This window comes from Parasteatoda tepidariorum, chromosome 1 (assembly GCF_043381705.1).
Source record: "Parasteatoda tepidariorum isolate YZ-2023 chromosome 1, CAS_Ptep_4.0, whole genome shotgun sequence".
In the NCBI taxonomy this organism is placed as follows: Eukaryota; Metazoa; Arthropoda; class Arachnida; order Araneae; family Theridiidae; genus Parasteatoda; species Parasteatoda tepidariorum.
The window spans coordinates 109,229,694-109,248,744 of NC_092204.1; the positions used below are offsets into that span (position 1 = coordinate 109,229,694).

At 28.0% G+C, this 19,051-nt stretch overlaps 1 protein-coding gene across 1 annotated transcript in view; it reads right to left on the minus strand.

Annotated features, from left to right (window-relative positions):
* Positions 1-19,051, minus strand: part of LOC107449100 (cGMP-specific 3',5'-cyclic phosphodiesterase) — a gene marked incomplete in the record, with an annotated part of 371,784 nt that overhangs the window by 62,236 nt on the left and 290,497 nt on the right. The window contains 1 exon segment of the mRNA XM_071185055.1: positions 205-294. Coding sequence (XP_071041156.1) covers positions 205-294 — 90 coding nt within the window.

Here is a 19,051-nt window from a genome sequence, read left to right on the forward strand (position 1 = left end):
GCACTCTTTCCCAAGTTTTACGGATTGCCTTGATTCGGAAAACAGATGGCCTAGGTCTCAAATAAAATGAAGGCCGAAACTGAAGATAATAGAATGTTAATTATGTTATCTTCGACATAATAAGGGGAAAACTTAAGTGCAAATCTGTATTTTTATGATCATCAAAGTTATACGGTCATAAACTTATTTTAATAATTAGCTTACCTGATTTCTCTTGAACTCTCTGACAGACATTTCAAATAGCTGAGCATTCTGGACTCCTATCCCACAAAATGTTAAGTATTTTCGAAACACCTGTAAATAATGAGAATAAAATCACTATATCATTGTACAAAAGTAAAATCACTGTAAAAATTGCTTAAAAGTTGAAAAAGGTTACTTTTTTTAAGAAATTTTAGTTTTTTTTAAATTATAATATTTAGTGAAAATTGACAGTATGAAAAAATTCGAACTTATTGATATAGAAGTAAACACTGTAACAAAAGGTATCTCAAAATTAAAATGTGATTATAGTAGCTAAGAAATAAATATAGTCTAATTTGGAAACACCATGTACTCATCGTTAAGTATAGTGGCGGCAAAATAGGAAAGTTTTGATCACCGATCTGTAGATATTCTTTATTCCTGAAATAAAGTTGGTTTAATAACAAGTGCAATGAACTATTATCAAATTAGATATTCTTTTCATATAAGCGATGTGTATCAACGAATAAACTTCGTCACATTTGATGATGTAATGTGTCATTTTTGAGACTATGCAGGTTTGCTCAAAAATAAGTATAAGCTGTTTCAATTTTGAGAATAACACTATACTAAAGTATGAGTAAATAGGTTTTCAAATTCGACTATATTTGTTTCAGCACTATTTTGAAATATTTTTGCTCAATTTTGAGAAACCTTTTTTTTTTCAGTGAAAATGGGTTTCTAATCAGATTATGATAACGTTATGTTACAAAAATGTTAGAAAAAAGAACTCATTTTTTTTCAAACTGGCAGTTTTAGTCAACATAAATACCAAGTACTTTCGAAATTATATAAAAATTAGAGTGTTCGAAGTATTGGACGATTGTTTTGAGCATTACTTTAATATTTTCAAAATAATAGTAGAATTTTTAATTTCGTTCAGAAAAAGTACAGTAACTCAAAAATGTACAAATAATAATTCATTTCGAACAATCGAAGATTAAAATACAATATACAACTGGGAAAGAAATTTATACTGACTGAAATTCATAGCGCAAGTAGTGACTTTGATGACATATGTATTTCTTTACCTGTGTATATTTACAGACATAAGATATGTAAATATTTAATCAGAACAACGACGAAGTACTTATTAAACAACTCAACCCTTTGAAATTTTGACTAAATTTGCCAAGGTATTAGATAGGCCAGATAAACATCAAGAATTTTAAAAGAAAATTTTCTGTAATATCAAGATATTAAAAATACTTCAATATTGCTAAATCCACGAATGGATTAGTATTGACGATATATTAGTATTGACGATAATCGATTATTACTTCGCGCTTTGAACAAAATAGAGATTTGCTTCGAAGTGACCATTTATAAATTAAAATTCATAATGCTGCGGATTTTTGAAGTGTTTTTCCTTGACGACAGCTGACGCATTGTTCGATGACAATTTGAGAATTTTCCTGTATCATCATGTAAATTTATTGGCACGTGTTTTCCCAATCGTATTAAACGATAAACGAATAAAAAATATTGAAATTACGGTCACTTGATTAATACCAGAGGATAGGAATTAAGAAATAAAATAAAATTACTTTAACTCAATTTCTATTTAAGAGTAGCTGAATACCCGTCCTTCGTACGAGGGGAAAACAAAAAGTAAATAATCGATAAATCAGTGTTGAACAACAATCAGCAAAACAATAAAAAATATTAAAATAATTTTAATTTTTCTCATTTATTTTTTATTTCTTGTGCTTTCCGGTGGCTTTGCCTTCTTAGATTAAACAGAATACATATTTAGTTGTTAATTCTATCAAAACACAGATTAACTGTATTTAATATCATTTGGTGTGGTACTCTTGCTTGAGGCCAACTAACGATAGTCAAAAGTTACCACAAACAATTGATTTCTCCTTTTCTCATCCATTTCGAAGATGCCGTGAAAATACTCTTTCGCAGTATCTATATTAAAACTTTACATATTAATACAATTTGAATAAGTACTAAATAAACTAATATAATACGTTGTACATATATTAATATATTTGGTTTCTATTAAAATCGGACAAATTTTGTAATACCAGTAGCGCTTATTACAAAACTTAATTAAGCATTATTGGCGTCTAAAATACTATGGCAATTTCTTACGTTTCTCCAGAATGGTTCCTTTTTTTATTAATGAGTGCCATAAGCTTGCAGCCATCAATCATTTTATCGTTTAATATTTGGTAAATTAAAATCAACTATAGTTTATTTTAAATGGTTGTTGGCAATGAAAAAATGGCAACCAATAAAAAAAAATACTATTTTTTAACGTCTCTCCTGAACGACATAATCGAAAGTTTCGAATGATTTTCGATTGTGGAACGATTTTTAGAATCGAGGGCGAAATAGCCTTTCTCACCCTCTGTCCAAACTTCTGGACACTAAAACACACGGACACATGAACAGACACGCAAACTCTTTATTTTATTATTTTTATTAGTTTATTTCATAGTAGACAATTGATAAAAAATAAATAAAATAAGCTAATTATTTAGAAAGCATAAGTTAATAAAAAATGTTTTAAGACTTCACACACATAACTATTTAACAGTTAATTATTTATGTGTTAAATAGTGAATGATCATATTTTTAAGTAGTTAAAAATCAATTAACAGAATAAAAAAATCACTTTAATTCATGAGTTCATGTGCATAATATTCAGATAATAGTTTAAATCAAGTTGTAAATATGTTTTTCAATGTTACATTTTTATACGTTTGTAATAATTTGCATTTTCGATCAGAATTTTTATTACTTTTGTTCATTTCAGCGCAACTTCAAATTTGCAAATAACTATTGATTGAAACTAATTTTTTTTCAGGAGTAAATTTAGGAGAATTTTGGATCTGTTAATGGATCCTTCACTATCATAGAATAAACTCGACGCAATCAATATTCCGTAAAAAAGAACTCTTCACGGGATCTTTTATCGTACTAATCCTTCAAAAATATTTTACTGGGAAAAAAAACCTTTTACAAATTATTTCATTATAAAAATAGATCCTTCAAAGAGTTTTTTTAATACCGGAGCCTTACTAAAATATTTCTAACACTAAGACATTTCAGAAATTATTTGTGGTCAAAATGGACTCTTTATCATGAAAAAAGAATCTTAATCTTTTGCAAATTATTTTATCTGAATAACTGGTTACACACTTTTCAAAATGTTTGACAATTTAAAAATGAGCCTTTCACTTCTTTAACTTATAATTTTAAAATTAAAACTTCATATAAGACATAATTATTGCATTTTTTGGCAAAAAAAAGAGGATTGCATTTATTCATGTTCTGAAAAAAAAATTCTTCCAGAAAAGTTTTGATTCTGCGCTACTTTTAGATTCAGAAATTATGAGATTTTCCACAATTTTATAAAAGCAGGAACATTTCACAAAAATAATTTAAAATAATCTGGCGAAATTCCTAAAAGTTCTTTATTTTTACAAATCCCCCGAATTCTGAAAAAATTCTTCATGATTTTAGTAGCTTTTCTTTTTCTTTAACGATTTCAGGACGATTAACGATAATAAAATTTTTAAAACAGAAAATTAAAATCACAAAAAAGGACCTCACTCTTACAAATTCTCCGATTTTGAGAAAAAAATTTTCCCGTTTTTTTTTTAAAAAAGAAGGCTAAAACACTGGAATAGAAATCTAAAAATAACAAAAAAGAAAAATATTTTTACAAATTTTTGTCGTATATTTATTTCCTTTGCAGTATATTTATCTTGATTTAAAAAAAAGTGTGGTTTTGGTTCGTTAGAATATTAGGCATTATAGGATCGATGAATAGTTGACCCCAATAGATGTGATTAAGGGAAATCGTCAGGCAGGCGCCCTCAAGTAAAAGGGGATATTACGACACAAAATCATTAATGCCGTCAATGGGAAGGACAGTAGTGATTCAATGTGGGAAATGCCTCAACTCATACTAATGCGTCGTTAACTCTTCAGGGGAATCGTTTTGATGTATCAGTCACTTATAATGAGCCCTGATTAAACGAGATCATTTGCGAACGAAACTTTTAAAGAGCCACCTAGAATATACCGTGCATTTTAGACTAGATACATTATTTTTTTTTCCCCACCAAACAGTATTTAGGAGATAAAGACATTTCAAGACATTTTTAGATTTGATAATAATTATCAGCATTTAGTAGCTTGTATTGGAAGGACTCGGATATGACACTTATACTGGATGTAACGTATAGTCCCCTTTTAAAATGTATTTTCTTAGAATCCTTAATTTTTTTTTAAAAAAAACGATGTACAGTGCGCAAAAATAAACAAAATAACCAGAGTTAATTTTTAGCAATTGTTCGTATTTTCAGGTATTAAGACTCAATTTTAATAGTTTGAGCAGTTGAGTTCAAATAAGCTTATTAGTTAGTGCAGACGATATTTTAAGTTAAGAAACCAGAAGCAAAAACTCCCTTAATAGCCACATATTTTATTCGACAGATTATGAATCCTGACTCCCAAATTATTGTGTGTCGACGCAATCTGGGAGGTACGGTTTCAAGAGTTTGATCAGGAGAGCGTTCAGTAGTTAGGACCCCTTAATGTATTTTATTTTTTTTCGTATTTCGCCATATCTCAAGAACTTGAAATTGAAATTGCGAAATATTTGGAGACAATTATAAAATTTCGTAATCCAAAGACATGCATTCCATGCTAAATATATTTTTTTAATAATATTTATTTTATTAAATAATAGTAGACAGTTCCAGAGAAATCGAATTTTCAATACAAGATTTTTTGAAAATTATATTTCTCAGGAACTATTATGACCAATTTTGCACCAATTTTGTATTTTGTCGTGTAAAAATACCTTCTATAAAAATGATGCAAAAAAATTGTATATCTTGCATTTCGAAATTTTTTAGACCATTATTAAATAAAATATCAGCTAAACGAATTTTATAATTGAGTGCAAAAATTTTAAATTCGCTGAAATTTTTTTTCGAGATAAGGTGAAATACGCAAAAAGTAAAATTAACATTACTTTGGACCGCTTTCCTGACCAAACTAATGGGACCATATTTCACAAATTGCGGCTACTCTCTATATTTTGGGGGTCAGAAATCCGTTGAAAAAAGGGATATGTTTTTTTCAGAGAAAGTACGTTTTTGTGTCTAAATTCGTAACTTAAAATATCGTATACACTAATTAATTAGCATATTTAAGGTCGCCTTCTAAAACCATCAAAATTGAGTCCTAGAACGTGAAGAACCGTTCATTCGATAAAAAAATCATTCAGGATGTTTAGTTTATTTTTTGCGCACTCTACACCATTGGGGAACGCAGAGTAATTTTTTTAAAGGGAAAAAGAATCAGAAAAATGCTATCAAAACTTTTCGAATCACAGCACAGAAAGATGCGTATAGATTACAACTAAATCGAATTTGATAACATTTTATAAAACATATCCCTATTACATAAAAAAATCATTCAAGGGCTAGGTATTTTTTTATCAAATTTAATTTTGTTCTACAAAATATTTTTTTATTTTATGTAGTGGATAGAAAATAGAAAACAAACTAACATACATCAAAAGAAAATATAATACCATATAATCATTAAATATAGTAAAATATTAAATTACGAATACTAATTTTAACTATCCAATTATGTTTCGTAAAAAGTAATTAAAACTAGTGTCTCACTAAAATTTTTATGTCATAAAGACAGATAAAAACTAAACATATTACACTTCAATTTTCCATCATACCATGATCGAAAATTTATTAATTAACGAAAAAAATGTCTACTATACTATAATCGTTTAATAAAACAAATAAATAAAATTTAGAAACAAATTTAAACTTTTTGATTAAAGTTAATAAAGCGTAATTGATACTGTAGTAAAATTACTGTAGTAAGATAGTGTATTAGAGTGAACATTTTTGTATCGATGTACTGTTATAAGCTGTTCCGATATATTGTTTATTACAGTGTTTTCCAATCTTTATTTTTCTCTAGACATGGTATATTTAAGAAAAAATATCTATACATATTATCGTAGTAAGCAAGAAAAGTATTCATACCCTTTATGCAAATTTACTAAAAACTCTAAACATTTATAAAATTCGTTTTTTATTATTATTATTCTTGAAAACAAACATTGATTATTTGTAATCCATTAATTAAGATAACAAAATTCCAAATCTTATTTTAAAGTTTTTTTTTTTTGGAATTTCAACTTTGAATTTTTTAAACTGATCGAAAACATTCTAAATGAGCGCAGATTTTTTTAAGCCTGTCATATAAAAATTTATCATTATTAATTTAAATAAATCCACTGAAAACAAAATTGTTTAAATGCATCGGAGAAAACTATTTCGAAAATAATTTTTTAAGAAATTCTATTCATAAGCGCATCGGACGATTGACTAATCCAAGCTGATCTTTTTTAAAAAAAGAGAAAACTAAATTTCTTTTAAGCAATTTTCTTAAAAAAAAGTAATTTTAAGCATACATAAAAGTTTAGCGATAATTTAAACATATTTTTAAATAAAAACTCATCCAAGCATATATTAAAAAACGATTGAAAACTGTTTCAAGCGTTCTGAAATTGAACCTAAATCAAAGCATGAGTAAAACAATTAAAATTCCTTGAAGAACTTTTGAAAAATAAATTTAAAAAATACATTTAAGTTTAAAAAATAAATTTGAGCAGTAATCCAAAGTAAATTTAGAATGATCGACTGAATAAAAACGAAACCCGTTTTTGGAGGCGTTTTAAATATTTTCTTGCTCTGATTACGAAGCTGATTGTAAATCGCAAATGCGGCCTCATTAAGAGTTCAATGACTTTTCCAGATGAAAGTATTAAAATAAGCTTAATATCTTTTCCCAAATTCCAGTAAATTTTTAAAAACTTTCCTGTTATCTTAATTTATGTATACGATTTAATTATTAATAAATGTTAGCCTCGTGACTAAGTTTGCAGTAACGTTTATTTTCGGAAAAATGTTAATTCATTCTACCATTAAAACCCCCTTCTATTGATCACAATATTCAGCATATATTTGATTAATTAAATTATTATTGTCTATAGATTCGACAAACATTTTTGAGGAATATTTAAGGAAAATTCAAAATGTACAATTTTTATTGCATTTGATTGAGTTCAAAAAGATTAAATTTCATTGAGCTAAGTAAATTAGAATTTTTAAACTTCCTCAAAAAAAATTATAATTTTGTAATTTTATTCAAATATATATATTTTATTGAATTTAATTTGATTTGTTAAAACAAACGTAATTCCCGATTTATGAGTGGTTCTGTTACATGCATATAAGATACGTTTTTTTTTTTTGTGTTCTAGGATTTATCCAATTATTGCTCATGTCAAGTTAATAAAAAAATATGTTAATAACATAGTTTTACTGCATTGATATCTCAACAACCGCAAGACGTTAGATGAACGTGGCATAGTGTCCTAAACGTAACACAATAACCAAGTAGAATTGTTAATTTTGTAAAAAGGGTTTATTATAATATTTTGGCATTGTTTAAAACACGGGGACTCTAAGATTTGAATGAAACAATTAAACGTGAGAAATAAAAAAAGAAACTGTAATTTTTGTAATTTCCAATTACAAACAAATAATAACAAATGCTATAGATATTACGACTACAGATATTCTTACAAATAGTACTTCCTACAAATAGTAGTTACGTTGTTGTGAGAGAATGATTACATAACTTATGACAAAATCTTCTTACGAAGTAATCTGATTTGCACCAATCCGTAACAATAACGATGTTGTAACAAGACTTAAAATTCATGTTTACTACTGAATGCATGACAAAAAATCAGTAGACAAGCTACCAAAAACTTATAGAAAACTGTTTTCTCAGTAAAATAAATAGTTTGCTTAAAGAAGATATATAGTTTAAATTTAATGTGGAAATAACTTAAAATACCAATGAAGCACCTTTTGTGTATATATATATATATATATATATAGTTTGCCGCATGCGGATAGCTATACCTTGTACAACATAGCTTGAACTTTTTGACAGATGGGTCAGTGATGGGAAACAGAAAATATCTATTGGTGTAAAAAATGTGTTGGCTAAATATGTGGCTGTATGTATGTTTTAAACTATTCAAAATAAATAAATTCATTCGTCAATCAATTTTATTGCACTAGACATAAAAACATTGGGTAGGTAAGAAACCATTGTTTTCAGTTTTTCTATTTAAATTTTACCTCGAAGCAATAAAAACCACTTAAGACTTTCGGAAAATGCTTGAGTCCTTAACAGGTACTTTTATGTTGTGTGTCTATTCTTATGATTATTATCAATTTTTAATATTATTAAAATAAGAAGATATTGTTCGTCGTTGCAAAGTTATATCGATTTCAGATTTGACATCTGTCAAAAAGAAAGATCAAACTAATAAATAAACAGGGTATAATACTCCACTCTCTCTCAAAAATGAGTTTTTCCGATATTAGTATGTTTAGGTTAATTTAAATACCTATATGTAAGTATAAGAATACAATTTAAAAAAAAATTATTAAATTAAAAAAAGAATTATTTGATGCGGTGTGGTTTATGTCTTAAAGAAACCTATTCGAACGTCATTCGTAATACCAAAGACAAAAAAGGGGAATTCCCGATTCCCGATCGTCGTTTGACTTGACGAACGGGAATTCCCTTCAAGTATTTGTCTGCGATGTTGTGGCGTTTGTTTTGTTTGTAGTTGTTAGTTTGTTACTGACTGTGCTCGAGCTCTGATAAAAAAAATAGTATTGTTTGATTAAATCGTCGTTTTGTCTGTTTTGTGTTAGCGAATATTTTCGTTATAAAATTAATTAAATAGTGAATTATAATATAAAATGTCGAAACGGTCATATCCTAGTGGATCTGAAAAAAGGAAAAAAGCTCTACATCAGAAAGAAGTAATTGAAAAGTTACCAAAATTAACATCATATTTTACTACTACTACTGGAGAAACTTCTGTAAGTAGCAATCAACTCATAAATGTTCCACATGATGACTCAGCTCAATTACAAATTGCGGGAATTTCTAAACCTTCATGTTCCAATTTTGAAAAAGAGATTGAATCAGAAAGCGACTATTCCTACGACGAAAGTGCAACGACTTCAGTGACTTCACTAAAACCGACAACTCCAACTGTGTCAATTGAACAGCAGTTTTCCAACACAGAAGAATTAATATCGCACGATCCCGCCGATTATTTTCACGAAAAGTTTGTTGAAATAAATCGCGAAATTTTAATTCGTAAGGGACCAGTATATTTTCAAAATAAAGATTCTGACTTTTCCGAGGCATCCAGAACATACAAAGATGGTAATAAATTAGTAACGAGATATTTCAACAAAGCATTATTTATTCGCAAATTAAAGAACAATGAAAGCGTCGAAAGAAAATGGTTGCTGTATTCGCCTTCCAAATGCTCTGTATTTTGTTTTTCATGCTGCTTATTTAACCCAACTGATGTTAATCTTTGCTCTCGGAATGGATGTAATGATTGGAAGCATATTAATCACATAATTTTAACACATGAAAATAGCCCAGCGCATAAGCAATCTATGATGACTTATCTGGCACGAAGTAAAGCGGTTGGTAGAGTAGATATAGACTTATTATCTCAACATCAAAAGGAAGTGGATTACTGGAGAAACGTACTTAAACGGATTGTAGCTGTTGTAAAATTTTTGGCATCGAGAGGGCTTCCATTTCGCGGCGACAATGAAATCCTAGGATCTCCAAACAATGGAAATTATTTGNATATATATATATATATATATATATATATATATATATATAAAGGTTTACCCAATCGCTTTGCGAATATAACTAAGTGGTTTAAATATTTCTAACATCACTTTCAAGTAACATATTGAATTGCATGCACTTGTATTCAAAGCTTCATAATTTCGATTACACTACTTACTTATTAATTATAATAATGTTTGCATTCATTCCAATAACACTTAGTCATGCTCAATACTGTTAATTATACCAAGTACTTCTTTATTAATAATTTTGCTTAATTATCGATATTTCATATTCAAGGGGAAAAAGCATTCAGGCACATAAAAGGTTCATTTGAGCATGTATAACTAGTCTGACTAGTCTAACTGCCTACTAGTGAGAGGAAAGAGCTCCCCTCCCCGTTCGGCTAGAGCAGAGGCGGTGACTATGGATACGAGATTTAACTATTTCAAGCAGAGGTTTTTACTCAATATTGAATACAGGTTTTTCCTCGGGTCGGTGGGAAAAAAGGGATAATTTTTCTTCAGTCTGTTGTGAAGTTCCCTTATTTGAAATGCGCTATTTCTTGTTCCCACAGCAGGAGGCGGCTGCCTTAGGCATTGTGGAAAGATGAAATCTTTATACAGACAGACAGTACTCTGCAAACTAACAAACACATCAGGGTATGTAAATTTTTGAGAATTTTTAGGCCACTTCTAAGATAATCTATCATAATTATGAGCAGATAAGACATAATGAAATGTTACGCACTGCGTATTATAAGGATATCATCAACATAAACTAGATGTGCAATAAAATTAATATTTAAGCCCCTTGTAATAGAATGATATCACTAATATATAACCACATAAAGGGGAAGGTAACTATAATGAAGCCAGATCCTCCATTAATTATATTGCAGTTTTTGACACCAGACACTGCTTATCGACAGATTTATATACTTTATTAAGTTGCTGTCTTGACTAGTTACTTCATGTTAAAACAAAGCTGCTGCTGAATCTAGAGCAAATTTTGTGCTTTTATTCTAAATTTTCAATGTAAACAACTTATGGATATCTTTACACATCAATAATGTTTCAGTTGTAATTGATAATGTACGAAACTGTGAATCATTTTTATTTTACCACATTAACAATGATTGCCTATCTCGCTATAATCAAATCCCAGGCCAAATTATTAACCAGTGACTAGTGGCCATCGTTGAGACATCTAATTGATATGAATAGGTGTGAAGTGGGAATTCTGCAATACAATGCCGTTGTATCTGATTTATGGAATATAAAGCAGTGATAATCAAATCCAGGATGTCCCGCAGATTGACACCGTAAATTTTGCTACCAGGCCCGTAGCGTAATGCTATCATCACTATAGTCAAGTATCCCCATATATAAATATTTTCATTATGCTATCATAGATGTAAAAATATTGGGTAAACTATACAAAATCTATAGAAAATGTACTCAACGCACACATAAGATTTATTCAGCTGAGAAATAATAAGACTTACATGATATAGAAATTGCTTGATTTACTAACAGAACTCTTTTTACGTAACTCTTAATCAAAGGCGCCGGCGGAATAATATAAAAGGGGGTGCAACCCTCTAACAAACCTATTTGGGGGGGGGGGTTAAGTGGGGTTATAACCCCCCCCAAAATAAACCATTATTCCAAATATTCTGTTATTGCATTTTATTTTGTTATTACATATACTTTCATCTGTTAATTTTTCTCAAGATACATTTCTTCATTGTTAACAAGATATTTAAAAAAAAAAGTACGAATTTTTTGTTCTTGCAAATTTTGCCACTAGAAACTGTATTGATGGCGCTGGCTTAGCTACTGACTTTGAAACACAAATAACTACAAACAGTAGTTTCGTATACTAACGTGTTTGGGCACGCTTAAAATTAGTATTTATTGTGTTGATATTTATTGAGCTTTAGAAGATATATATATATACTATGTATAAAGACCTGCTCTTACCGAATTTCATCACTGAAGCTACAACGTGGTACGAAATGTGGAGGAATAGAGAAAATTCTTATGAATCCCTCGAATACATCGATTTAGTAATCGAGGCAACACCGTTTTATCCAGCTGTAGTGGAGGTAATCAAAATTGGCCTAACTCTTCCAGCTACTATGTGCACTATTGAGCGCACTTTTAGCACAATGCGACGCATCAAAACATGGAATCGGTTTACAATGTCTCACGAGAAATTAAGTGGTTTGTGCATGCTCAGTGTGCATAAGAAAAGAATCAAAGATGACCCAGAATTCATTGAAAAAGTTATACACAGATTTGGACAGCAAACAAGACGATTACAATTCTTGTTTAATAAAACAATTTTTTAATTGTGATGTATCAATAATTACTTAATTTTGTTTTTGAATAAAAAATATTTTTAATGGACAATTTTTATAACAAAATTGTTTTTCTGTATCTCTTTAATTGTTAAAAAAAAAGCTAGGGGGTGCAAGTGCACCCCCTTGCACTCCCATCCCGCCGGCGCCCTTGCTCTTAATACCACTCTAAAATATTGACACGCGCGATGATAATACACGTGTCTCAACTTTAAAAACTCCTTTGTTTATGTAATATGTGCGACCTCCAAATGTGATGAGATTGAAATTAACTTGTATCTTTTTCAAACAATTAGAATGCAGATTTTTTTTTCTTCCTAAAAAAAAAATTATTACTTCGAGACCTTTTACCAATCTCCAATTGGGTCAAAACCAAGCAGACGATGAAACCGGTTTTAAAAAATTCTCATGCCTCTAAAATTACATACACAAATCTCCATCCGTCATTGGTGTGTTTGGTTGTAATTACCAATGATTTGGTGAAACGTAATAATGACGTATGCTTGAAATATTGCAGTTATGCAGTATCTTCTTGGGATTTCGTTTAATATTTTTACTTTAGTTTGACATTTTCCATTTTGAGATGCTTGTACTCGGTAAAAATTTTATTTTTATTTGAAGTAAAGAAAATATTTACAGCGGCATATAAGAAATTGGGACAAATCTGAATCTTGAAACATTGTTAATGTAGAAAACACATGGTTAGCACAAATGCGTAATCAAATTAGAAATATTTATATTTTCGAAGCTTGTACAAAAAGAGATTTCCTTTATGTAGAATTTTATTTATGAATAAGATTTAAGAATAGTAATGAAATTTTAACAGATATCATTATTAAAAATAAATGATAAAATGAGATATCTATTTGCTTCAGATTATCCATTTGCTTCATCAGATTACGTCTAGATTCAGATTACGTCTAGATTCAGATTACGTCTAGAATATGTCTAGATTTCTTCGGAATTGATAATTACTTTTTTTTAATTTTAGATTAAAATATATTATTTATTAGCATCATTTCTGAAATTAATTATCTGTTTTGTTCACATTATTTTAATTATTACAAATAATTTCAATCAATAACGCCAAACCGGAAAAATACCGATATATCATGATGATTCTATCGTCACTCAATATGCCGTAAATATCATGTAAGTCTTCAATAAAAATAAAGAAGATAATTACCATAAAAGATAACATTATGATGGTTATTGAATACGGTAATACCGTGGTAACTATAAACAACGGTAATTATTGAAATATATATTATCAAAGTATTCAGTGAATCTATCGGTAGTATAGAAAACTGACTATGTAAATCTATTGTTATAATTTTCTCTTATTTTTTCTCTGATACAAATGTAAAATAAAAATTTTCCAATTTGAAAGTGTTCCCAAATAATTTGATTGAAAAAATACGGTAATATGTTGTAAAATATTGCTTCATTCTACCAATATATTGCTTTAGTGAAATTCCTGTATTATTCAAAACTAATTATTCAGAAACATTGATTAAAATTTAATCCTTTACTTAATTTAGACTTTCAAATACCCAGTTCATATACAGAAATATTAGTGATGACTAGTTAAATTAAAAATATTAGCAAATGGCCTATAATTACTTGATTCTATAATTATTTGGCCTATAATTATTTGGTTATTGAATTTCTTTTTTGTATTTTAATCTAAAACTTATCGATCAACGTTTTGAGATTGGACAAAAATAAAACAATTATTTATGCTGATAATCACTCATTGATCATACAGTGATGACAGTCGAATAAATTCAACATCACACGAGTTCGTAAATTGATCGTAAATCTGCAATCCATTGAAAAGAATTGTAGCTTTTAAACCGAGTTTGTTATTGAAATGAAAGAAAGAAGACAATGTAATGAATTAGCAGTTTTATCAATAATGTAATAATTTAATTTATCTATCTGATTGCAAAAACACATTACGAACGGCTAGACAGACATAATTGAGTAACGATGAGAAATAAAAACTTGAAGGACATCTGAACAAAAGGTGAAGTATTTTGATACTAAAATTACTACAAAATCCAACCTGTAGGAGTAAAAGCGAATTATAAAAGATTTACACAAAGAAAAGAAAATGGTTTTTTCCTGGTAAATCATAAATATATGGAAAAATGTTTTATTTGTTTCAAAAACACCTCTTATATTTGGAAAATTTAGAAAAGGTACTTTATTTAACGAAAAGATACTTCAATAAATTTAAGAAGGGATATTTTATAAGTCTTAACTTTATCTTACATAATTGCGAAACGTTGATTTATTTAATCAAGTATATAAATTACGCAAATCTCCATGGATGAAAGTTTCAGTTGATGATATTTGAGTATTGTGGATTCAAAGGTTAAGTGCATTTGCCAACAAGCGTTAGGCGAGAAACCTTATAAACTTGTATTTTGGTAGCAAATGAGAGGTTCTAAGTCACATTTTTTAAAAATAAAAATTTCACAGTAAGATGTCATTCGGAAATCTTATTTAACTGTGTAACTGTATTGTGTTATATGTGTAACTGTATTTAATCAAACCCTTAAATTACGCAGAATTTAGTGGATAAAGGTATTGATTGACGATGAATGTTATGGATCGAAAGTTTCCAAGTGTCTCTTTCAAGAAGCGGTGGATGAAAGCCTTAAAAATCCCGTATTTTGGTAGAAAGAGGAGGATGAACATTTTAGTGAATAAAGGTTATAAATGTCAATTTTGAAAAAAGAAATAGCGATATTTCTCGGAAAAAAGGTCGTACGTAAACTATTACAAGAATTATACGTTTAATTAAGTTTCTAAAATCACGCAAACATCAGTGGATGAAGGTCTTAATTGACGATATGCATTCGGTGGTTTCAAACGCCTTTGACAATTAATGGTAGAAAAATATTTTGGCATCAAATTATAACGCCTTAAGTGCGAACGTTATGGCATAAAAAACTTAAATTAGTATAATCGATGTACTGATTTTACTAAGGGCAAGTTTTTGGTAAGAAATATGTATACAAGAAACATATATATGGTTAAGGGAATACAGAATTTTATTTACTGTTGTTAAGGTATTAAAAACTAATTTTACTTAGTTTCACTAAAATGTTCCTTTATCCAATCATGTGTATTGTTTTCTGTGTGATGTGTTTTCCGTTTTTAACATAACAAATTAAATTTATATGATGTAACTTAGTTTCATTTTTAACTGAAAAATATTATTTTCTCTGTTTAAATACAGGAAAATATATAGTTTAATAAGAAAAAAAAATAATTCTACCCCAGTCAGCAAATTAAGATTAATTATATATTTAAAGGGCTCCAAGGCAATATAGTCATACACCGCATTTTTCGAATGGATATATTTTTTTCATTATGGATATACATTATTTTCACATTTATTTTCTCAGTAATGTTTACAGATAGGTACTTTAAAGTTTCCTGAAAATAATAAATATTTGTAACTTAGTAAGTTTTCTGCCCAAAACCTTTTTCATATTACGTACGTAATTGAATTAAGAAAATTTTCTGAAGTTGCCACCCATAAAATTACCGATAAAAGAATGTGCCGAAATAAAGGTATAAAAATAGTTTGCAGAAAACATTTTCATCATCTATGATTTATTCCTCTTTTTATTAGTAAATCAAAACTTTTGTTTTTGAAGTTTCATCCTATGAGTTCTGTGTAGTTGCAAAGTTTTTTTTTCTTTCTTAGTGAAATTGTGAGATGCCATACACATATGCAATCGAGATAAACAGTTTCAATTATTTATTTATGCAAACTTCAATCTTAGAAATTTCTATAAAAAGCCATATTAGAAGGAATAAAGTGTATCTGCTTCATTTAAAAAATTGCTGCGTTTAAATTAAAAATTTCCGAAATCGGAATGATTGATCATCTAAAAATCAGTTGTCTTAAAAAAGTTATATATCTGATTTAAAAAAATGTTGAAAAACTGATAAAATTTAAATATGCGAACTTATTAGTTTATCGCAATGTAGGAATCCATTAGTGTAGATATTTAAACTTTTTTGATCTTTAAAAAGATGTTCAATTTCCATATTTGTTCTCATAGTTCATAATATGACTTATGGATAAGAACTATCTTATCTTGAGTAGTGAAACAAAGTTCAAACGCTGTTAAATATCTCTCTTTGGCAATAGAAAAAAGAAATATGAAGTTTTTCAAACTTCATATATCTTATTAAAAGTACCAAAAATTAAAAATAAATATTAGTTAAAAATATTTAACTTTTTCCACTCAGCATATGATATCTAAACAAATAGACGGAAATCTCGAAAAAATATTAATTATGGAAGAATTTTTAGCTGAATTTCATTATTTGGCACTATAAACTAACCTTTTCTGTAAGAAAACTTACATAAATATATAAAAACAAAAGCTTACTTTTATTTAAATAACAGCCATACATTAAAGTTTAAAATAAGCAGTTTTTTCTTGAACTCCATATGAAAAAAATGATTTTACTAACACACATTTTTTTTAAATAAGTATGTAATTTTTTAGGAGGGATTATCTTAAAAATAGTTAATAGTCTAAATTATGAGAATTTTTAAGTTTTACTAATCTAGAATCTAGAATTATGTATGCTTCTAAACTATTATGTCTTTACAGACAACAGAAGATGTTTAATCGCGTTTTAGTTCGTATTAGTTGGTTTTAGTCAGATTTAGTTTTCTTATCATCAGAAAAAATAATAAATTATTAATTCTCATACGAATGGTAAGAAGAAATAATGTTTTATCTAGATTAGAATAAGAGATTATGCTTGATTTTCACCCATGTGCAACTAATACTTTTTTTTCCATGAACATGCCTTGAATAGTTTTTATCAACTTTTATAACTTGGTTTTGACACATTACGAAGCTATATGTTAAATATTTTACTTAAATTCATTTTTGGGCTCAAAAGTTTTTTTTTAGGTTTTTTTATTCAAAAGTTTTTAAACTTTTAAATATTAATTTTAATAAAATAACGAAAGAATGGGAAATTTTAAATTTAGAATATTTAATATCAGCAAAAAATATTACCAAATATGAAATGAAATAATCATAATTTTATTCATAATAAAGCAAAAAGTTTCTTCCAAACTGAAATTTCATTTTTTTTAAAAAAAACTAAAAAGTCAAGAATTCTTAAAGTTTTTTAAATTTTAATTTTTTTAAATAAGTGTTTGGTAGAAAAATATATTTTTTAAATTAATAAATTATAAACAACAAAATATAAAAGAATGCACACATTTTTGCAAAAAAAAAAAATTAAGAAAATTTAAACATTGTAAAAGCTAAAAATAATTATAATAAAAATTTTTATTTAAAAATCACAAACTAATAAGAAATATACCTTCTCAATCCTTTTCTTTAAGCGGTTTGGGTGTTGTTGAGGGGATTTGTGTGGACTTGAATTCCTATTTGAACTCTTCCCCACACACTTAAACATATTTTTTAATTCGTTGCCACTATTAAAATGTTCACATAAATCACAAAACGTAAATAAAGTTCTATTTTTAAAACATAAAACCTTTTTTTAATTTCCACTCGGACTTTTCTAACATTCCAACACAAACTGTGAACAAAGTTTTTTTTATTAATTTTTAGAAATAAAACTTCAAAATAACAATATTTATTTCACATTCAGTTTGCACAAAAATTGGGACTTTTCATAGCTCAATTTTAATAAAACTTTCACATCACCACATAATCGAAGATAAATTCAACGATCGTAAAAATTTTATTTTTCCGAAAAACTCAAAAAAATTTAAAAAAAAAAACAGTATTACAATGAAGGAATTTTTTTGTTGATCCGTGTCGCACAACGGCTAGGTTAAGAATGAAACCGAAGTTGCCAAATCTGATGAACTGAAAAATGTAGCGAGAAAAGTGTATGAGGGTGTGTGGGGGAAATCACTTGGATTGCTGACGTCAGCTCCGTTACGTAATATCCGAATCATTACATAGATTGAAAATTCATTCTCATTCAGTACTTTCAGGGTTTTTCGAATTTTACAATTATCACTATGTGGCACCTTCATTTTATTGAAAAAGGCTTTTCGAGAAACGTATGCTGCGAGTTATGTTTTTAAATTGCTTCATGCATTTGCTGCTGCATAATTGCTTCATTTACATTCAAAAGACGGAACATCATAAGATAATTGTAAAAGCTTAAATAATATTAAAGACATTTTGTGTAACTAACAGAAATTTTTCTCTCCTTGTTACTTCAAGTAACAAAAAAAAATTTTTTTTTTTATGTTTCATTAAGTTTTCTGAAGCAAGTTTTTTTAAAAAAAACTTGTATATTTGTATATATATAATATCATTGTAGCAAAAAAAAATTTTGATGATGGTAACAGTGAATTTCATCTTATACCTCGAATTCCACTAATTCCATCTGATAATAATATGCCGTTTAAATTCAAACGCAAGCAGTTTCCAATTAGATTAGCTTTTTCGATGACTATAAACAAAGCCCAGGGACAAACTTTCGATAAAATTTGTTTAGATTTAACTAAACCAGTGTTTAGCCACGGTCAATTATATGTTGGACTATCAAGGGTGAAATCCTTCAATTCTATAAGTGTTGTATCGCCAAATGCCCAAATTAACAATTGTGTTTTTAAAGAAATTCTATAAAAAGTTTTAAATAAACAACTTT